General features: G+C 44.3%; 2 protein-coding genes across 2 annotated transcripts; one reads left to right on the top strand and one right to left on the bottom strand.

Annotated features, from left to right (window-relative positions):
- The first annotated feature begins 1470 nt into the window (after positions 1 to 1470).
- LOC108930624 (mitochondrial inner membrane protein OXA1L-like) lies at positions 1471 to 8255 on the top strand. Its single transcript, XM_029256087.1, has 10 exons — positions 1471 to 1659; positions 2027 to 2149; positions 2869 to 3166; positions 5602 to 5745; positions 6074 to 6159; positions 6365 to 6529; positions 6895 to 6999; positions 7102 to 7264; positions 7698 to 7778; positions 7945 to 8255. Exons 1-10 carry the CDS (start codon positions 1471 to 1473, stop codon positions 8082 to 8084), a joined length of 1494 nt encoding a protein of 497 aa, XP_029111920.1. The 3' UTR covers positions 8085 to 8255.
- Positions 8256 to 8738: 483 nt separating this feature from the next.
- Positions 8739 to 21743, bottom strand: LOC114911839 (Y+L amino acid transporter 2-like). Its single transcript, XM_029255987.1, has 10 exons — positions 21569 to 21743; positions 17811 to 18435; positions 13130 to 13255; positions 12335 to 12479; positions 10445 to 10568; positions 10215 to 10318; positions 9825 to 9921; positions 9377 to 9526; positions 9053 to 9236; positions 8739 to 8874 (listed from the first exon to the last, which is right to left on the bottom strand). The coding sequence occupies exons 2-10, from the start codon at positions 18310 to 18312 to the stop codon at positions 8798 to 8800; spliced, it is 1509 nt and encodes a 502-aa protein (XP_029111820.1). The 5' UTR covers positions 18313 to 18435; positions 21569 to 21743; the 3' UTR covers positions 8739 to 8797.
- Positions 21744 to 22589: the final 846 nt, after the last annotated feature.

The raw sequence follows: 22589 nt of genomic DNA, 5'->3' as shown, positions 1-22589 counted from the left end.
AGTCCAGCAAAACACTTGTTTTTACACACACACACCTCAGTGCTGGAGCCACGGGCAGTGAGGGAAGCATGTGTTCTATACTTAACTTTCCCAGGATTGAACCACAGACCTTATGGACAGGAGACATGCTCCCTGAGCATAACATCCACAGGATCTGCCCTTTTCTCACAACAGAGTCTGCCCAAGTACTTGACTAAGTCATGGCGACATCCCATCTCGATACTGGGACTCTCTCCTGGTTGGCCTCCTAGCTACTGCCATCAAACCTCTACAGCCAATACAGAATGCTGCTGCTGCTGCTGCTGCACGAGATGAGTTTGACTTGCCGAAGCGTTCCCATGTATCTCCTCTACTTGTATCTCTGATCTCTGCACTGGTTTCCTACAGCTGTCCGGATCAAATTTAAGACCCTGGTTATTGTTAACAAATGCATCAATAGAACTGCTCCCAGATATCTACAAGACTTGATCAATTGCTACACCCCAACCAGACTGCTACGCTCTCTTCCACATATGTTCACTTGGTGGTGCCAAGTACAAAAGGTCCAAAAACAAACATACAAAGGTTCTCGGTTCTGGCTCCGATGTGATGGAATGACCCCCTTCATTAAAAACTGTTGAATCGCTGTCCACAGTTAAAAAGCATCTTAAAACTCACTCCTTCTGGACTCACTTCACCCATGATCTTTTAAGTTCACGTAATGTGGAAATGTCTATGCTCTATAGCATTGAGATCACATCTATTACACAACAGATACATCTTCACGCAGCTACTATGTAAAGCAAATGTCCATACAGTATATTTAAATATATATATAATATTACTAGGAAGGTGATTAGGAATTGTCAACATTTGGATAAAGTTTTATCCAGTGGTGTCCGAAAGGAAGGTAGACTGTTCTGTGGAGGTTTTACGGAAACACGGCAGAACACTGAGCGCACAAATAAAAGTTTATTAAGGGAAGCAGCTCGTGTCACAATCTCACTTCTGGCTGTGGAACCCTTTCTGCTCCCGTGCGCAAAAGCTCCTAACTGCAGCCTATAACAATTCCCGCTTCAATTAAGAATTAACCAATGACAATTAAGCAACCTTTGTCAACTTACACCCTATAGGCTGATAAACATTTTTTTCCTGGTGGAAAATAACTAAGTGTACTTAGAATCATGCGTCCGGAACTAAGTGTTTCTTCCTGTTAATGTAATGAACACATTCACTGACCCTGAATTGATATAGTAAGAATACCGTCCTGAATAAACGGGTAAATCATCCTAAGTTTGTACGTATAAAGTGACTTTAAAAGTCCCACTGTTGTAAATCGCCTTGGAGGAAGGCGTGAGATAAACACAGACGAACTGTAGTACAAATGACACAAAATTAAATGAATTACGAAACGAGAGCGCGGCGAAGTTTGACTCGCCACCCGATCCATACCCTACGGTCTTTCACAGCTCCGCCCTCCTTCGACCCAAGATGGCGGCGCTGAGAGGCTGGTGCTCTGCGGGCTCGCTGGCCAAATGTCTGCTGAGAAAGGCGGAGAGAAGCGTCTCTAGTGCGCAGCGACTTTCGGATACCCGCAGACTGGTGCGTGTCACTTTGCTGTGTCTCGATTTCGGGAACGAGGATAGTTCTTTGTTCTCCTTTCCACAGGCAACTTTCCGCGTGAGTCTTGTGTGTCGTGACATTCAACATTGATTGGCTGGTTTGTCCGCCGGTGGTTGTGTTCGCGTCAGTTGCTCCTTTTCACACGTCATTTACCGTTGTACGGTACGGTCTGCTTTACCGCAGTAGTCGAGGCTTAGTGCCCTGGTCAGTTGTACGACCAGAGAGTAGCAAGAAACAGTCAGATTACGGTACCGGACAACAACAGCTCTAACTACTGCGCCATCTGCTGGCCATTGTGCGCACGGCAGGATTCATGTTTATTTTCCACCCTAGTTTCAGTGGAACAGTATGGTTGTATTCTAACATATAATCTTGTTTAAAATGATCTCTCTTTGTTACCTTGAGTCATGTGCTTTTGTTTCAGAGGTGGCTGCTGTGTCCTGCCAGAGTAAATCGGGGTTTCGTCACATGTCCGTCGCCTGGACGACACCCCCACGGGCAGCTGTGGGTGGTCAGTGTCGTGTCAGTGAGACACAGCAGCTCGCAGGTGTGTTGGGGAAAGAGGGAAATAATTGTTGTTATCACAGTCCAATACATCAACAGATTCTTAGTATTAACTAACTATTGATTATTATTATTATTATTATTATTATTATTATTATTATTATCATCAGTCTGCTATGGACCAGAAAAAGTCATAGGTTCAAATCTGCTCACTGAAACTTCCCTCATAACTGCTGTGAATTGTAAACCGTGCTTCAGAGTTAATATCCAGCTATAATAAATATTCAGCCAAAACAAAAGTTCTCCCAAGTAATTTTTGGTTAATTTTGGAAGTTAAATTATTATTTAAATTAGTATTTTTATTTGACACCATTGTCCACAGTGACTATTGCCTGAGTGTCATGTGTCCTATTCATGTATTATTATTTTTATTCAAGTGTTTAACTGATACTTCCCCTCCAGAATGAGTTTCAACTTTCGGTTTGTACACTAAGTAGTTAGTTATTTACCTGTTTATACAACTGGGTAATTTTTACTGCATCAGTTCTGGGTAAGTGAACAAATTATGGGTACTGCAGCAGGACTGGGGACTTTGCAGGGTTGTGTCTCTCACTGCTGCGCCACCCTGTAGACATCCTGGGAAAAGTGTGACTGGATCGTTAATTTGTTTAGGGATTGTTTCTAATTGTACCTGTAGCACAGCGGAGATTTAATAACTGTAAAACTGCACAATAGTTTTTTTTTTTTTTTTTTGTACTTCAGGTCACAGTTGAACCTGTACCCACAGCAGCCACAACGCTGGACACACCCTCCCCCATAGCTGACTCCAGCGCCTCTCCGAACCTGCTGCCTGACACAGCCCCCATCATCACGCAGCCGGTTCTAGAGCAGGCGGCGGACACAGCGCCCACGGCCCTGGACGTGCTGCAGGGAGGGGGTCCGGAGCTGAGCCTCGCAGAGCTGGGCTTGGGGAGCTACACTCCCGTGGGGCTAATTCAGAACATCCTCGAGTTCCTGCACGTGGACATCGGTTTGCCCTGGTGGGGGGCTATCGTGGCTGGTGAGATGTGGTGGAGGAGGGCCATGGCAGAAGTGCGTGCGTGTGCGTGTGCGTGTGTGTGTGTGTGTCAGGTAATGCACACTGACACTGAGTGCCTCTCGCCCTCAGAGAAGTACTATATGAACTCTTAGCTCTGACTGGCATTGTTTACTTTTCCATTAATTCCCAGCAATACAAACATGTACATTTATTCATTTTGCCCACACTTACTTAAAGCAGTGAAAGTATTGAGTAACCTGCAGTTTACTTCCCCATTTATACAGCGGGGTAATTTTACTGTACCAATTTAGGGTACCTTGATCTCGGGGGGGTATGGTGGTGCAGCGGGTTTGGCCTGTCCCTGTTCTCTGGTGGGTCTGGGATTCAAGTCCCGCTTGGGGTGCCTTGCGACAGATTGCCGTCCCCTCTCCCTCCAGCCTTACGCCCTCTGCTGCCGGGTTAGGCTCCAGCTTGCTGTGACCCCGCTTGGGGAAAGCAGTTTCAGTCAGTGTGTGTGTGTGTGTGTGCACCTTGATCTAGGGTACAACAGCAGTTGGTGAGATTCGAACCAGTGACCTTCACATCAGATGGTAGCAGCTCTAACTGTTATCAGTTTCCCACATAAACTGTAAGAAAGAAGGAAATGCCAGAGAAACAGAAGAGACAGATAAAACTGGAACAAATTTCTTACAAGGGAAAAGAAACAGAGATTACACTAAAACTTGGAAAGAAGAACCCAGCTGAGTTACTGGAGGTCAACATAATATCGATATAACATTTGACATCACTGCGATCACACTGATTTTACTTGTCCTTTCTGATACTTCAGTAAGTGCTTGTCCAGGTCTGGGTTCGTGGTGGTGTGGAGCCCATTCTGGAGGCACAGGGCGCAAGGCCAGTTTGGGTACATACTGGACTGGAATTTACTTAATTTACCTTTCTGAAAGTGAAATTCTCCAAGTAAAAAAAAAAAAAAAAAATCAGTCAATCAGTATTCTTCATCTCTCATCCTGTCGTTGTCATGGCAACAAAGTGACATCTGTAAATAATAATACGAAAACTGATTACACAGGTGCTCATTGAAAAATCTGCACGGGTCCTTCTAGGCTGTCTATGTTAATGAACAGTTCCAGAAGAGATGTCAACAAGGCCGAGAGCAGGAATTGCAAAAGGAGCACTTTGTCTCACTAACATTTTAAATCATGGTCACCAACAGTGTAAACTAGGCCCTTGCAGTGCTTCACATGCCTGAGTCTTGGAAGAAGGTCTGAAGTTGAGTAAAGATAGCAGCATCGAGAGAGTCTTCAAGGTTCTTTATTCTTGGTGGAGTCATGTCGGGGTTGAGCTCTTGGGGAAATGCACACACAGCTCACAGTTTTGACAGCGTTGTATTATGTGTGTCTCACTGGAGAAGGTACCCAAACGTGTTTGTGATCGAAGACCTAAATACATGTACCATCATTTAGCAAACGCTCTTCTCCAATGAGGGGGGTGCGGTGGCGCAGTGGGTTGGACTGGGTCCTGCTCTCTGGGGGGTCTGGGGTTCAAGTCCCGCTTGGGGTGCCTTGCGATGGACTGGCATCTCGTCCTGGGTGTGTCCCCTCCCCCTCCAGCCTTATGCCCTGTGTTGCTGGGTAGGCTCCGGCTCCCCGCGACCCCGTATGGGACAAGCGGTTCAGACAGTGTGTGTCTTCTCCAAAGTGACTCAGTTCAGGATGACCCAAGGTCTTGCAGAGAGAAATGACCATTAACGGTCAAAAAAGACCCCTGTGGGTATCCTAAGGGGTCAGTGGTGGTGAAATATTGAATTCTCTGCATTTCTGGCCTGCAAAAAAAAAGAAATTGCATTTCTCCATGGCCCAGTAAAAAGTGAGGTAAAGTGCATCGAAACCAGTAGCCATTTAAGAGTTGTGTAGAATGAAGCTACATATCACAGTGGGATTAAATTTATTCTTCTTTTACAGTATGTTAGTCCTTAGTGTTTGTATAATGGTGGAGAAGAGCAATGGGGGGCGTGGTGGTGCAGTGGGTTGGACCAGGTCCTGCTCTCTGGTGGGTCTGGGGTTTGAGTCCCGCTTGGGGTGCCTTGCGACAGACTGGCGTCCCGTCCTGGGTGTGTCCCCTCCAGCCTTACGCCTCCCCGTGACCCTGTGTGGGACAAGCCGTTCAGGGAGTGCGTGTGTGCGTGTGTGGAGAAGAGCACACAATATTAGCATAAAATACATTATGGATTTTTCCATCTTTAACGCTTTGGCGATTTCAGTTCCACAGCTGCTCTCAGGACACCTGCTGTAGATCCGCTGTTAGGACTCAGTTGGAATGTGGTTAAAATGGGTTCTGCTGCTTTACTGGCCCTAGAGTTCATACAGGAAATGCTGTGCTACTTATCGCAGTGTATGTAATAGCGGCAGAAAACCCACTTTACACCCCCGTGGTCTCCCTGCTCCCGTCCACAGGTACGATTCTGGCCAGGTGTGCCGTGTTCCCGGTGATCGTGAAGGGCCAGAGAGAGGCGGCGAAGCTCAACAATGTCCTTCCTGAGATGACCAAGCTGAGCAACCGCATGAACGAGGCCAAGATGAGCGGGAACAAATTTGAGTGTTAGTCCCCTGCCTTCATATTTTTTGGGGCCTTCAAGTGCAACCTCCGGCCTATTTACTGCTGGAATTTTTTTATTTTTTTTTTAAATGTAAAAATAACCACACTTTCTGTCAGTTTTTCCTCTGAGCAATATTTGACTCGCTCTCTTTGAAATTGAATAGCACTGATCGCTATGATCATACCAGTGTTTTGATCTGGCCTATATATTAATTACTCATAGTTTGATTTTAAAAGAATCTTAAATCCTTTGCTTGTTTAAACTTCTCACCTGATATTCCCTCTCGTGAACCTTTTGTCATGTGGTGGTTTTATTGCTGTCCCCCTCAGTCTCCAAGTCCTACTCAGAAATGATGCTCTTCCAGAGGAAGCACGATGTGAATCCTCTCCGCGGGTTTCTCGTCCCCTTGGTGCAGGTCTGCTTCTTCTCCATTAAATTTTTCTTTACCCAGAGTCACATCTGCTCCTCCTGTTTCTGTGCCCATCACTTACCATCTACTGCTATATGATTGATAAACATGTGCAAATGTAATATAAAACAGAAATATTATGAAATATTAGCACTCTTGCTGTTTTTGTATTGAATGCACAGCTGTAACTTTCAGTGCTTCTGTCTTCCAGGCCCCTGTCTTCATCTCCTTCTTCATCGCCCTCAGGAAGATGGCTTACCTCCCAGTTCCCAGCATGCAAAGCGGCGGGATATGGTGGTTTCCGGACCTCACCGCAGCTGATCCTTTTTATATCCTGCCGCTGGCTGTGACAGGGACCATGTTCGCCATTCTCGAGGTGCAGCCTCCCCTACACACCACTGCAGTGTTTTCCTCTATCCTCTCAGAACTGTCCTGTTTCATTCCCTTCTTTCTGCTCCACTTCTTGGTGCTTGTCTGAGTTGGCGTTGTTTTCCACTAGCTCTTTAACGCATGAACATATCTTTATTGGTTTGTGGCTGTAAATTTGATCAGTTTTAATGCAAAGAGAACACAGTGAAAATAACAAAGTTCCTTGTGAATGATAATTAATCACAGCAGAAACTAGGATTATTTTACCCCTCATATTTTGCTGAGCAAATAAAGGACAATAAGTATAATTACATATAGTAGAGGCTACCCGTGTTTCGAGGTATTAACATACCCTCTCTTCCTGTCTTTTAGCTTGGGGCCGAGTCAGGAGTGGACAACCCCAACCTGCGGGCAATGAAGACAGTGTTCAGGATCATGCCCTTCATCATCCTGCCCCTCACCATTAACTTCCCTACGGTCAGAAAGCGATTTGGAGTTCCTGGTCTGTTTTGAACGTTGGTTCTTTGTTGGTTGTGTACGATTCATTGCTGACCTCAAGTCCTGTCTCTCTCCCTGCAGGCAGTGTTTACCTACTGGTTGACCTCTAACCTCTTCTCGCTGGGCCAGGTGGCCTTGCTAAGGCACCCTGCAGTCCGTAGGAAGCTGAATATCCCTGAGCGCATTAAGCACCCCTCTTCTGCCCTGCCAAAGAACGAAGGCTTCATCAAGAGCATTAAGACTGGTACGTTCCCCTTGGTGACCAGTGGAGATCTGAAGATGGGTTCACAGGGGCCGATGAAGGAAATGGGGGGGGGGCAGGTTTCAAAGTGGGGTGGGCAGAATTGAAGGAACTATTGTTTCTGTGTAGCTGTTAACTCTTCAGTGCAGAAACAGTTGGTAGTGTAGTAGTGCTGCTGCATGTGGACCCAAAGGTTGCAAGTTCGAATCCCACCTTCAACTGTAGTGCCCTAGATCAAGGTACTTACCCTAAAGCTCTAGCTATATGAATGGGTCAATAGCTGTAAGTAGCTTAATATTTTTAGTCGTTTTGGAGAAAAGAGTCCGATAAATAAAGTACGCATGAGGTGACCTCACACTGTCACACTGGTCATCACTTCCTTCACATGCTAATGGTCTCTGTCCTTCCTCTCTGTGCCCCTCCATGTTAATATTAGGCTGGAAAAATGCTCAGCTGGCCCAGCAGCTCGAGGAGAGAGAAAATCGAATAAAGAACCATCTGGACCTTGCAGCCAAAGGTACGAGAGAGGCACTTGAGGTTTTTTTTTTAAACTCCATTTGGTTGCGTTGGTACACATGTGACTGTTTCTATTCCATACCTGTCTTCCTGTTGTCATGGTGTATGTTTAGGTGGTTGTATGTCTAAGTACTTTAATTCCATTTGATTTCACTGCTCTTTCCTAGGTCCCTTGAGACAGACCTTCACCCACAATCCCTTGCAGCAGATGGCAGCATCCAGCACAACAGTAAAAGCAGCCAGTCCCAAGTCACGGTTAGAGACCACAGGCAGCAAGAAGAAGCCATGGGAGGAAACGATTGGATAAACGGAAAGGAGTGAGAATCTGGGTGATCAAGCTGTATATATAGTTTTAGATGAAGGGATCAGGAGTAACCTGATCTGTGCTGCTTCTCTGGATGTTTCACTCCCGATGGAGGGAGTTTATGTGTGACCTCCTGTTTGGGTTGGGGTGCAGATGTATAATTAATGTAATCTCTATTAAACAACATCCTGTTTGGAATTTTTGTCTCCCTTTCCATGTTTGAATTTTATTCCCCACATCCCCAAACCTTTAATTTCCTTTGACAACATCCTTCTGTGCCATTCGAACTGTTATACTCCTCAGATCCGGAACTCTTCAGCCAATCACGGCTTAGCCGGGGTTGAGTTGTGCGAGAGCAGTGTGTTTTAATAACTATGTATACAAAGAAGACATATTTTTACCCATACGGAATTAACATTCTCTCCACTGCTACTTGACAGATTAGACCTAGATGTATGTTTTTGACTTTATATATAAATAACCAACTTATTTTCATCACTAGCGGATTGTCAATGTGGCGATGCTTCTCTGAAAGGACATCCCCCATTGCTGCGCTCAGGAGTCATCCTGTCTTTATGGTCATGTGATGATCAGATTGGCTCCAGTGTCAGTCTTGATGCTGCATTACGCTTAAGTCTGTCTTTCTGCGGATGAGTGGGATTGTTCCTCCTGTCAGCATCTGGTTAATGTCGATCAAAGGTCTCTGTTTCACAGCGTTATTGGTGTTTGTCGTCAACGTCCATCTCCGTCAATACGGAATAGCAGACCTTCTGAACAAGCAGAGCTGAAGAGGCTGAACATGCCAATGTGAAATGTGGGAGGGGAAAAAAGGATAAATTATGTTAATCATTTATAAAAAAAAAAAAAAAAAAAATTATATAAGTTGAACAGCATGATGCAGTTACGTTGTAAAGCAGGTTGCTGTGTTCAATATTGGTAACATTATTGTTTGGGTGCGGTAAAAATCTCACCGATGGCTTTGCGAAGCCACAGGGGCCTCCGCTGGGCAGGTGTATTGCAGCACAAAAAGTAAACGGGCACTCCCGAAAGGGCAATGGCGATGCCAATCAGGGAGTTAATGGTGTCACTGTAGAGTGGCACCACCACCAGGAACACGGTTAAGAGACAGAAGACCACTGGGAAGAAGATGCTAAGCTGGAAAAGATCGAGACGCGTTAGTGTTCCGAGAGAGAAACCTTGGCTGAAATTCCACAGTGCTGTTGGAGATCATTCAGTTGCCTGCTACTGAAGCTGAAATGCTTGCAAAGAGTAAATGTAAATCCACAGTGTTCTACCTTCAGCGGGCGGGTTCGATCAGGCTCTTTCCAGCGCAGGTAAAGTTGACCCAGGATGGACAACCCCACGAAGAACCAGTAGCTGAAGCTGTAGTAATTAATGAGTTTGAAGATGTCCTCCACACACAGGTAAATCAAAGCCATGGCCCCCTAGCCAAAAACAATGTAGGATTAATAATATTATTTATTAATATTAATTAATAATGTCCACATTAGAGCCATATGGCTTAATAACACCACATTACGTGATTCGTTCACTCAGGAACACACTACATGCATGAACAATGACACACATCTGGCTAGCAGAGCCTTCACCAAAAACATGGTTATACCACCGCCTTTACAGTAGAGCGGTTCTGTCAGTATACAGGTTCACTTTCCCAGGCACGCACACAAACACGCACACACATAATGGCAATGCATGAGGTAGACTGAGGTGAGGACTAACGTTGAAGAGCAAGGCGGGAATGGGGGTGAAGCGGTGGACGTGGATCATGCACAGAGAGTCGGGGAGATGGCCCTCCCTGGAGCCCACGAAGAACAACCTGTTGGGGTTGGAGCAACAACATCGTGACCACCAGACACGCAATCAGTGGAGGTGCAGTCTGTGGACCAGTCCAGTCAATGGTGCAACTGTTTGATACGAATTAAGGGAACAAAGGGTCTATAATGGAGATCTACACAGGTTTGCTTCAATACTGGGGGCAACCAATCCCTTCTTCCTAAGTTCATGATTTCAGTGACCCTCCGACTGTCCACCATGCTCTTGATGACATTATTATGAAGATGATGATGAAGAGGAAGAGCAAAGAAAATTTGGGTGTATCTAGATTCCCACCGTGAGGCAGCCAGGATGGACGCATTGAGTCCTCCAAAGCAGGAGAGGGCGACAGCGAGCGGGATGGTCCAGTTCAATACCCCAAACACCTGATCTGCAAAAGTCTGCCACACACGGCACGGACACCATGTGAGCATTCAAGCGCTGAGATCAAAAGCGCATTCCACAAAAGACAAGTACCTAAAACATGTATCTGTAAGAATGGAGAGTAATGAGGATATTCATCTTACCACGGCCACAGCGTCGCTGTCCAGAATGGCAGGGATGTCGAGAACTGTGTAATAAGCCACATTGGTCAGAATGTAGATCACGGTCACTATTGGCATGGAAATGGCAATGGCCAGGGGCAGGTTCCTGCAGATCACACACACCACACACACACACCACACACACAACACACAGCACACACACCAGAGGGTAATGGATACACCGTATGTCAGCACTTAGAGCAGGGTTGAGCAGTACCAGTCCTTGAGAGCCACGGGGTGTGTTGGCTCATGTTCAACATCCGTGCTTCACGGCTTTATTTAATTAATTTTACAGTAACAACACCCAGAACTTGAAGGGCAAGGAGGCCTCCAATTAATGGAAGTTATTCTGTGAACCATACAGAGCTCCAGCAGCCATGAGGACCTGCTGTGAGTCCTGACCCAGAAGCTGCTAGAGGGTCGAGTTCATCTTGAAAAAGAAGTTCATGTGGAACATGCCGGAACCCAAAATGCTTTTGAACACATGACCCACAGCCAAAGTCAGCGGTGTTTCAATTTTTTGAGATACACAAATGTAACCAGTTTCTGTATTTTCAGTTTTGATTTCCAAATTGATTTATAACCTAAATTACATTTTTTTTTATTTTCAGTCCTTCCGAATTAGTTTTAATGTTAATGTTGCTGACAATGAAAACTTATTTTAGTTTTTTACTTATTTCAGCTGTTTCCAAGATTTTTACAGAACATGATCTGTAAATAAATCAAGGTACATCTGGATTATTAAAATTTTGCAGATTGTGACATGTAAAACTGACACCAGTGTTACAAACAAAATGAGCTATGAACAAAATTAATGTCCAGCTGTGCTCCTAAGTTGAGGAATGAGTGTTTAATCACTCATTTATAGTTGCACATTTCTCCGTTGTAAAATAAACTTTTGTTAACCACTTATCCATCAGGGTTGCAGCACCTATCCCAGAATCATTGGGCATGACTTGGCGGCATATTACAGGGTACCCCTCACACACACACACACATACACATTTTCAGAACCGCTTGTCCCATACGGGGTTGCGGGGAACCGGAGCCTACCTGGTAACACAGGGTGTAAGGCCGGAGGGGGAGGGGACACACCCAGGACAGGACGCCAGTCCATCGCAAGGCACCCCAAGCAGGACTCGAACCCCAGACCCACTGGAGAGCAGGACTGTGGTCCAACCCACTGCGCCACCGCACCCCAAATACCCGTTACATAAATTTTATAAAATAATATCTAATATTTCTCCATCCACTTTCAATAACTACTTTGACCTGATTGGGGTCACAGCGAACCGGAGCCTATCTTGGAAGCAGTGGGTGTAAGGCTGAGTGTGGGAGCACCTTGGATTGGACACCAGTCCATTGCACAGTCACTCATTAAGGGCAGTTTAGATTCACCAATCAACCTGAACTGCATGTCTTTGGACTGTGGGAGGAAACCAGAGCACCTGGAGGAAACCAACATGGACAAAGGGCAAATCCGCAAACACCCCACGAACTGAGAGGGGATCGAACCCCGCTCTCTTACAACACCCTGGCGCTGTGAGTAATAATGTTATAGCATATAACGTTATTTATAATATGTATAAAATGAGATATAAAAAATATCTGAGTGTGAGCATAATATGATGCTTGCAAACAATAGAAGATTTCCCAAGAAAAGAGATGCGCACGTCACTTGCGTCTGAATGTAAACTGCCAAAGCTCTCAGCTCTTTTTGCTCCACCCGCTGTCACACCCTCTACTTGGATCTGTTCATTTAATTCCACTTGGACACAGGGACACAGTCCCCTTGGCTCCTCCTCGAACCCTTGACCTCCTTCCATTGATCCCCAGTTCCCCCAGTGCTCAGAGCACAGGGTCATCACACACCTCTCGGGGTTCTTGATCTCTTCTGTGACAAAATTCAGGGTGTCCCAGCCTGAGTAGGAGAAGAGAGCAGAGTAGAGGGCCAGAGCCACATCGCCGGGGTCCCGCGACGAGCCCTCAAACATGCCCTCGAAATTCTGCGTCTGACCTGAAACATAAGGTACAGGGGAGACGCCGAGAAAATAAGTGACTTTTAGAAACATTAAGACACAGTGTTGACCAAGAGTATGTGAACCCTTTGTGTACCTTAGTTTTACCACGAAATGAGTATTTAATGGGATACAGTCTTTCTCATGTGTGACGTAATAGGTGTGTAATGATCAATTCTATGTGTTACTTTAGAGGAAATCGAGTGTGTAGTAGTAACACAAAAGCAGTGCAGGTGTAAAAATAAGTGAAGCCCAAGTTGAACAGGTTAAACGAAGAATCAGGGGTGTGAATAATAGTCATTTATTCATTTTATACCTTTAAGATTTAGATTTTATAAGTTTAATATTTTATTCAAGAATAATGACCATTCCTATGGGCTTCACATACTTTCAAGAAGCACTGTATTATTCACATGAACTGTTTTCATTCCAATAATAAAAAAGAAAAATATATTTATTACCTATCATAAAGCACAATTAGTTTTTCCTTTTATCATTTTCTATTTTGGCCCAGGTGGGTGGGTGGTTGTCATAAGAAGACCTGTAAGACTTATTTCCACAGTGTCTCTGCCACTTAGGGTGTGTGTGTGGCAGTAAGCAGCTCCGTGGATCTGACCGTGACCGTCTGACCGTGGCGACCGGACCGTACCTTGGAAGATCCTGACGAGCCCAGCAATGATGACTGCAATGAGGGCAATGACCTTCGCGTAGGTGAAGAAGTCCTGGACGCGTGTCCCCCACTTCACATAGGCGCAGTTCACAAAGGTCAGCAGGCCTGCAGTGGACATGGTGCCGCGTCAGTGTACAGGGAGGTGTACATGTGTACAAACTGTGTCATGCATGGCACTGACACGTGTGGGACTGCCTTCTCCTGGCAGCACATTCCAGTGACTTTCCCTACCACACACACACACACACACACACACACACACACACTCACTCACTCACTCAATTTTCTCAAACAGTAAGACCTTGCAGTTAAAGAGTTAGACTTCAGACAAAAAAGTTTCAGGTACATAGAACACAGGTCCTGCTATTATACCTTTGGGTGGGTATTTAACCCGTATTTTTAGTAAAATACATATCACTCAGTTTTTTAGCTGTGCACTTTTTCTCAGTTTTATAACTAGATAATTTACTAAAAAAACTAAATTAGTACTACTCCTGTTTATTGTTCAGGTTTTTTTAGTTTTACACATTTTCTGAGTTGTATAGCTAGATATTTTATGAGTAAAAAAACCCTAAAAAGTTAAAAGGCGCACCGCTGTTTATTAAAGTTGCAGACCCTTTTTATAGGTGGATAATTTTCCAACAGTTTTACTAAACAAGTAATCGTACCACTGATTATTATCCAGTCGTTTTCCTTTCTGCACCTTTTCCCAGTTTTATAGCGAAACAGAGGTACATTATCATGTCTTCTACTCCTTCTTTAGCTTTCACACCCAACGTCCATCACAGTTTCTCAGTTTAAATCAGGTCTCCTACACAAAATAGCACAGCACTACCTCCCTGCCTTATTATGACCCCCTGTTCAGTGAAGAGGCCACTGTGGTCAAACCCCCCCTGCAGTCCTCGGAAGGGTAAATAATCCAGACACCCCTGGATCCCACTCACATGGTGGGGATCGGCGCCGTCTGTGTGTGTGTGTGTGTGTGTGTGTGTGTGTGTGTGTGTGTTTTTTTCTGAGCACTGAAGTGTGTTAGTGTAGAGCGCAGACAGCACATACAGCAGTACGTACGGTAAGTTATAAAGTGTCATCTAGCACTTACTGTATAACTCTGTGCACTGCGCTGTACGACTGAGAGCAGTTACCGTGTGTCACATACATTATTATCCTGCATGTGGTTCACAGTGTTGTGTGGAGTAAAGTACAGTGGACTGTGGGAATCTTGAGGAAGTAGGTCTGCTGACGGCAGCATTTCTGCCTGCTGTTTTTGTGAGACGGACAGAGCCGAGAGGAGCAGAAACAGAGCGAGTGAGTGGAGTAAAGGGAGAAAGTTTACTCAGTTCTGGCCGGTACCCTACAAAGTGGGTACGGTATTTACTGCACACTAACTGGGAAAGGCACAATTGCAAAGACCGTGTCCTCAAGAACACTTCCGCTGATGTCAGGAGCCATTAATACCAGCTGTCACTGTTCCACTGAGCCTTACCGCGGTAATTGCACCGCTGCCCTTTCAAACCATGCAGGCAGTAATCGCAAGGTGATCAGAGGCTCTTCCTAAAGCTCATTGACATGGCAACTTCATGCATTAAAAAAAGGTTTTACAGATGCCGGGGTTCAGCACAGGCAATAAATACTGGAGGGAAAAAGGTATGAAGGAGATGAGTTTAGTGTAACTCCTCGATTTGACCAGGAAAACACACACCTGCTCTCCTGACGACCGTGTGGAACAAAGATGGGATGATGTGCAGTCAAGTGGTGTGTGGTATTATGTACCGTACACCATGCTGTATGGTATGATCTACTTGTACTTTATGAGAGTTACAGTACAACGCAGTACATATGTGTGTATAAATGTATATTACGATATGTTGAATAATATTGTAAAATTAAGGAGATCCTCTTTCTCCTTAACATAAATGTGTTTTCCGCAGAACTGTTTCGCCATTTTATGCTCGGGGAATCTAAACAACGCTTCAAATTCAGAACGCTCCAATACAAGTTATTACAGGAATCATAAAATATAATCATATTTCCCAAGCTGTTAAATTCCAGCAATGATTCCCGGTATGATTTGGAAGAGACATTAAAATGATATTGCTCACTCTCCGGGATCTAAAGGGTTCATGGCATAATTACAGACGCAGAATGATGCCTTCGATCATAAAATGTAGGCTTTTCTGTAATTCTTAGTATAAATAATGTCCTTAATCTGTAGAATAATCCATAAAACAGTATTAGGGATTCCCTTGAGGGTATTCAAATTATACCTATTAACAGTACATTAATTAGTACATTAATCTGTTAATCTGTGAAATAGTACACATATATATATGTATGTAATAGATATGTAATATAGACATTATATGTATATGGATAAATTGATCTTCCCCAGGATGACACATTTGCCCTCATTTTCCGTACTGTCAGATCCACTGAACTGCTGACCAGACAGTGGGTTTATGAAGAACCACCTGACTGCACCAGAAAGTGCTTACAAAACACTGACATTGTTCCCTAAATGCGTAGTGTTCGCGTCCCCAGGAGGGTGGGCTGTGGGTTGCCTTCACTTTTTCCCTTTTCAACAGGATTAGCAGTTACCCCTCCTCCACAACCTGCTCCATGTTTCTCTCTGGCTTTCCCTAAGCCTTTGTTACACTCTCTTAGTCAAACTGCTGGAAAGAACGCTATAATAAATTTATTTATTTAGCAGACACTTTTCTCAAAAGGGTCTTCCAATGGATATTATGTGGTGTTATCCACCCACACACCTTATTCACCAAGGTCACTTACACAGCTAGATACACTACTTACACTGGGGAACACACCCTCTCTGTCACTCATATACCATAGGGAAACCTGAACAGCATGTCTTTAGTCTGGGGGAGGAAACCAGAGCACCTGCAGAAAATCCACAGAGGCATTAGGAGAACATACAAGCTCCAGACAGACTGAGTGGGGATCGAACCCACATCCTCTCACACCACCCAGGCACTGTGAAACAACAGCAATGCTCACTGTGCCATCATGCCACCCAAACTATCTTAAATATGTGGCTTAGTAAATGATGTGCAATACAACGTGACGTTGTACGTACTATGATTAAAGTGTATGGAACAATATGCCATTCTGAGTGATTCTGCAATGACACAATATTCTCTGTGTTATCGATTCGCTGGATATTTGATGTCCAAATAACACTAAGGAAGCAATCTTTACCCTTGAAGACATCTGGCGTCACTAAGGCCCACACACCCATTTACAAGCCGTACACCTAACCTTATCTCCTTGCTGCTTTTACCAGTATTTGTTCACACACATAGAGAAGTACATTAACTGTGACTCCTGGAAAGCAATCAAGCGAAAATCTGTATAAAACACCGTGAAATTCTGGTTTGGACGGTGAGTCGAGTTCCACACCTCGCCTACAGGGGGCACTATAAAAACTGACAGAGGGTTTAAAAGTACAGTACTGGGAACCTTTTCTGTTCGTCCTACTGTTTGTGTTGTTTCCCGCTAAAAATCCCATTCAGGGCTTTCATTAATGATAAATGCAAAGGTCGAAGTTTTAATTCCACAGTGGACTTTATCTCACTGCTATCAGCACTCCATGTTCCTCAGTGCGCAGTTAATCAGTGCACGCGAGAAATCTTGCTGAGAAGTCCATATTCTTCGTTCTGCATCCCCGGCACTCTGATGACGTCTGCAAGTTCTCTTTTTCCCTCTCTCTCTCTGCCACAGGACGAGCACGTGCCCCAGGGTCTAGAATCTGGACGCGATATCTCTGCCCTCCTTATTCTTTGCCTTCGCCCTTTCACACTGTTTTCCACCTCAGTTAACTGCTTATTCTACAGTGGGAAAATCAAGTATGACAGTTTTCTTGTTTTTTGACCAACAAACCCAACCAGGTGAGAAACTCATCAAAGAAAAAATATAATTTAGTAGGTAATAACAGTGCACTCATCCGTCGTTATTTCGTTTCCCGAAATGTGGTATTTTACTGGTCCGGTCTGTGATTAATACCACTCAGTCAGTCTGGATGTTTATGTATTTGTGACGTCGGGTCCAGACCTACAGCATATGGTAAAGCACAGCTGAGACAGCATTTGAAAACTACACCAAGTGGCGGTGTGAGAAAGACTGAGACGCACTGCATTGTGGGAACTGTGTACCCACTCTCTCAGTTCAGGTCTAGCACTCTACAGTCTACCTTGCAAACTCAGCTGTTTATGTTTGCATTCTCTGCTTTGCACCATTATGCTTTAATTTTCTGCTTATTCAATTTAAATGTGACTTAGAGCCTTTGTCTTCGTTACACCAGTTGACACGCACTATCATGGTAAGTTTACCTTATTAATTTATGCTATTATTTATTTATTTTACATATACTGTTGTTTTAAAATGTTATTTGATCTATTTTAATTTGTTCTACTGCTTACAATATTAGGCATCATTTAGAGTGATTTTTGGGTGAATTTGGGATGTACTTGGAACAAACATTAGAAATAAAGCAATAAGTAATTTCATTATTTCAATATCATTGTCTTTTTTTCTCTGTTTTCAGGTCAAATTAGGACCAGATTATGGTGAATAAGTGTACAGTATCAGTCAGTGTACTTAAAGTGCAAGAGTCCCGTCGTTACTCTTATCTGCACCCCTTACTCACAGATGCATGCGGCAGCCAGCAGACGGTTGGCAATGTAGGGTGCAATGCAGGTGGGGAAGATGGGCTGCACCATGTAGTTGGAGAAGGTGATGGCGATGACGGCCTGACTGGTGGGCTCAATTATCAGTAGAGAAGTCCACAGCCGGATGAAGGCCAGGAAGCCGCCGAATGCCTCCAGGATGTAGGCGTAGCTGGCGCCCGACTTGGTGATTGTGGTGCCGAGCTCGGCGTAGCAGAGAGCCCCGAACACGGAGAACACGCCCCCAATGGCCCACACCACCAGCGACAGCCCGTAGGATGCACTGTACATGAGGACACCCTTCGGGGACACAAATATGCCGGAGCCGATCATGTTGCCCACGATTAGGCACACTCCATTGAGGAGGGAGATCTCCTTCTTCAGCTTCATGGATTCCTCGGAGCCACCAGCCTTCAGTGCCACTGCACCATTAGTTCCCTGCGAGGCAGGATCCTGGCTAGGGGTGGAGGTGTAGGATGCCATTGGGCCTGCTTCTGTGTCTCTGTGTGTTTCAGTGTAATCTGACGATGCGTCTGTGAGTTTAGAAAGATGTGTTTCACGCAAACTAATCTCCACGGTTCTACAGTCCAGGGATCATGGCGACATCTTGTGAGAAAGAAAGACACTTCTCATTAGTGAGATGATTGACAGAATTCACTGAACATTTCCGAGTGCATTTTTACAGGTTATGAGAAATTCTGCATTTCACTGGTCAAATATTCATATTTACATTTTGTCCTTTCAAAGGGATATCAGGTAGCATAGTTGTTAGCGCTAATGCCTTTAAATCCAAAGGTTTCAGCTTCACATCCCACCTAGTGCTGTAGCATCCTTGAGCAAAGTACCCAAATAGCTCCAGTAAAATTGCCCAGCTGTATAAATGGGGTAAAAAAACAACAAGCAGCTTAATGCTGTAAGTCACTTTGAAGAAAAAGGTGAATAAATGAAGAAATTTACAACAAGAAATTATCTCTGTGCCACTGTGTGGGCAAATGTATCACCCATCCTTCCAAGAGTACAATATGTGAAAAAATAATTTGAATTTAGTAAAAAGATGCACAATAATAGCTTTGAGTCTATGTGTGTATGTACAATGAGGTATAATGTTGCTCGTGTAACGCTCACAGAACAGCTCTCCCACACACAAACACATTTTATCTGCCCTGCTCGGTTTGCGTGAGGCACAGGTGAGCTATGAATTAAACTCTTTCACTGGCACATAGTGCACACACAAATGAATGATTTGTCCTCACTTTTTATTAATGGCTGTTTAAGGTCCATTAGCAAAGAGCCCATTAAATGAGTAAACAGACAGTGTACATACAGTATGCAGAGAGATGGAATAAGAACGGAAAGGTGAGGAAGGGGCAAATTAGGCAAACTGGGGCAAATTTCTTAAAGTGTCACTTTTCAGATTTGTAGTGTGTAACGCTGGGGCACATTCAGAAAACCTGTTACGAGACAAATAGGGGACAAAATGGTTATAGACACTAACTCTAAGTGTCACAGAGTTAGTGATCCAGTTCTGAGGGCATCCCGCTCTAGTGCCCTACAGAGTAAAGAATTTTTACAAGAACTATCCCATAACATGCTTAGAATAAAGGCTTCAGATTTGATGAGGATGATGACTCAAGTCATATTCACCTGGTTGCTCAATGCCAGTGGATGCATAAATTTGGTCATTTAGTCTATTCCCGGTTTATTCTTCAGCCTAAGTGTGATGATGCAGACACACGTTTTCCTCTATTTGTCACACACACAGTAAGAATGCTTAGCACTACACTGTTGCATGTGAAGTGGTCATTTATTCTGCTGACACTAGAGTGGGTGACCCACGTGTCACAAAATTGCTTAATGTGGTCACATGCTTCTGCCTTCTATGCCACTTCCATATGAGTTTAGCGATTCTGAATTTTTAATAACCTTCCTCTGGATCAGGAACGATGAAAAACACCTGTCTGTGCCTGACTGAAAGGGATAGTTCTAGAAACAAGTTATCTCCACAGGAGGTGGTCTCCGTTAACACAGCGCAGCATAAAGCACTAAGACAGGAATACTGTGAGAATGAGTAGAAGTACTTGAGTAAAACACAGTAAAGCCACTGAAACAGAATGGCATCAAATTTCTTTTGTGGGAAAAGCAGATACTTTTCTGAAGAAGCAATGTAGTTATTATTCAACGTAACTATTTAGCTGTCACCTTTGTCCAAGGCAATATACTACACTAGGCATATATAAAAACTTCCTATAATCATTCACCCATTTATAGAGCAGAGCAGTGTAATGCGCACACGCACACACACACACACACACACACACACAAACACCCACAGGCTCTAAAGACAATTTAAATTGCCCAATTCACCTGAAGCACATGTCTTTGGACTGTGGGAGGGAACTGCACAATTACAAGGAGAAGATGCAAATTGTGCAGGAACTGAGCTTGTCCTCAACCCACATTTGACCTGATGGCCTGAGAACTGCAAGGCATCAGATGGACTCACTGTACCTCCTGGCTGTGCTGCCAAATGACCATGAGAACATCACAGAGAGCAGAGTTTTCAGAAAATGCTCATAAGGGATCCAGTGCTGAAAGGAGCTACTCTGTCATCCAGTGACACTTGTGGCTCTATAGATGTGTGTGGGTCTATTTTAACAGCGGCTGAAATGATCAATGCCAACTGACAGCAAGTGAAAACTGACACCCCACCAACTAAGATGACTGATCAGAAACCAGAAAATAAAGAGCACATACAGAGAGACCTTCTGCTGCCTTTCCTCAAATTTAGGGAAGACAGGGAGGGGGAAAGCAGAAGTAGAGCTCAAACAGACAGGCGTGTGAAGATGCAGGAAGCAAGAGAATGCTGGAAGAATACACAATTGAACATGTGAAGACACACAATGAGAAAAAAAACAGCACACACACACACACACACACACACACACACACACACACACACACACAAAACCATATGAGGTTGAAAAAGGGCACTTGGGAGGCTCTTGGGATCCAAGGTTCAAAGAAAAAAGATAAGTTCTCTAGATGATACCATGGAAAGCTGATGGGACCAGTTCGAGCCATTGAACCTGTTCTACTTTCTAAAAGACCAAATAACATCAAAAGTTCTTATTTTTATTTTGAATTAAAAAAATGCATAAAGCCATTGATGTATCTTGCTGTTATTCATGACACTGTATTCACTGATACTTCTCCAAAGTGACTTACAGTCTCAGCCTTGTTTACCAAACTCCTTGCTGTTTCTAAAAAAGCAGCTAAGGGTTAGTACCTTAATGAAGGGCACTACAGCAGCAGGTGGGATTCGAACCCACGTTTACACCCCCAGCTACCCCCCCCCACCTCAATTTCATTTAATTTTCAAAAAGAAAAGATGGCACTGGGTTTCCTTTTCGCTGAAAGGAAGTGTGACTAACACACACAATAAGGAAGAAAACATTGTGATTGAGCTGATCTTGACTTGACGAAATGCGGTATTACGCCGCGGTAAACAGTGTAAAGCCCTGCCTGTGAATACGTTCGAATAAACGGTGACAATTGAATATAAAATGCTCCTAGTTTTACACACACAGTATTTAAATTTACATAACTTACATGCACTCCCAAAAATGTTACCTTCACTGAACACCCGACAAAATGACTAATAATAACACAAACTCATCATGGTTTTTGCTTAATACTCCGCTCCTGTAGTATTTACTTAAATAAAGGAAGGACGAGTTACCTTTGAGAAGTTCCACAGGACTGACTTCTTATAGGTGTTCTTATTGATCCCTCACCGTTTCATCGCTGTGTGTGTGTGTGTGTGTGTGTGTGTGCCGTGAAGTAGTGTGTGTCTCGGGGCAAGGCTCGTGTTTCCGCGCTCGAGGCGCTGCGCTGCGCTGCAATGCGCTCCGGTTCCGCCCATCTGCCTCTTTTTTTTCCCTCTGCCTCCCTCGCGCTCCCTTTGCCTTAAGTGCGCTCTGATCAGCTGATCAAACTGGTGTTTTTCTCCAGGGTGCGATGAACAGGTCGCACGAGACACTGCGGTCATCCTTTCATTCTCCTCTCGTGTCTCCATGAGTCATCGGAGCGCAGACTTCGACATTCACGGCGGCCACGAGTGTCTCACTTTGTCCCGCTCTCTGCTGCAAGTTTCTATCCTTATTTTTATATTATAACGTTAATGTCAAACCTTAACCTTACATTATGATACGATAACAACGGTTGACACAATGGTGACAAACAAAGAACTCCATGCATGGTGGTCTCTGGTGAGCCAAGTGTACCACTGCACAGAGAGGATCCCTTGACCCAGAACGTACTGGAACGTACACAGCCTTTCAAGGGTCTGCATGATGATATGTTAACATTCAAGTCTGGTGGTCTTGTGCAATTTTGAAGTTAGACTTCACAAAGCAGAGACTCCTTCAAACTGTGGTGCTGGAGTGGAGGGGACTTTTAAGGATACCGTGGACACCCTGGAAAATAAGCACATCAACTTGATCAAATGAACTCAGAACTCTCACTACAAGTACAAACGATAAGACTGCGGTATTGTACTTGTCATGTGAAGATCAGACTTTCTGGAAAGACTAATGCTTGAGAAAGTTGAAGGAAAGGAGAAAGAGGAAAATCAGCAACCAGATGGATGGACTCAGTCATGGAGACAATGGACACACCCCTTTCAACACTAAGGACACAAGTGGAGGAGAGACTTTCTGGAGACACTTTTATGTGGTTGACTTCCACTCAGTGGCACTTAA

This window comes from Scleropages formosus, chromosome 11 (genome assembly GCF_900964775.1).
Source record: "Scleropages formosus chromosome 11, fSclFor1.1, whole genome shotgun sequence".
NCBI lineage: Eukaryota > Metazoa > Chordata > Actinopteri > Osteoglossiformes > Osteoglossidae > Scleropages > Scleropages formosus.
Note: the sequence above shows the minus strand (reverse complement) of the source record. Positions and strands in the feature narration are given on the sequence as shown.

Bases quoted from the DNA above. Each gene is read 5' to 3' on its own strand.
- LOC108930624 (XM_029256087.1), top strand. From the start codon at position 1,471: ATGGCGGCGCTGAGAGGCTGGTGCTCTGCGGGCTCGCTGGCCAAATGT. The intron at 7,265-7,697 runs GTACGTTCCCCT...TGTTAATATTAG, and splicing joins CATCAAGAGCATTAAGACTG to GCTGGAAAAATGCTCAGCTG. The intron at 7,779-7,944 runs GTACGAGAGAGG...GCTCTTTCCTAG, and splicing joins TCTGGACCTTGCAGCCAAAG to GTCCCTTGAGACAGACCTTC.
- LOC114911839 (XM_029255987.1), bottom strand. From the start codon at position 18,312: ATGGCATCCTACACCTCCACCCCTAGCCAGGATCCTGCCTCGCAGGGA. The intron at 10,319-10,444 runs GTAAGATGAATA...CGTGTGTGGCAG, and splicing joins ACAGCGACGCTGTGGCCGTG to ACTTTTGCAGATCAGGTGTT. The intron at 9,527-9,824 runs GTTAGTCCTCAC...GTTTTTGGCTAG, and splicing joins TTCCCGCCTTGCTCTTCAAC to GGGGCCATGGCTTTGATTTA.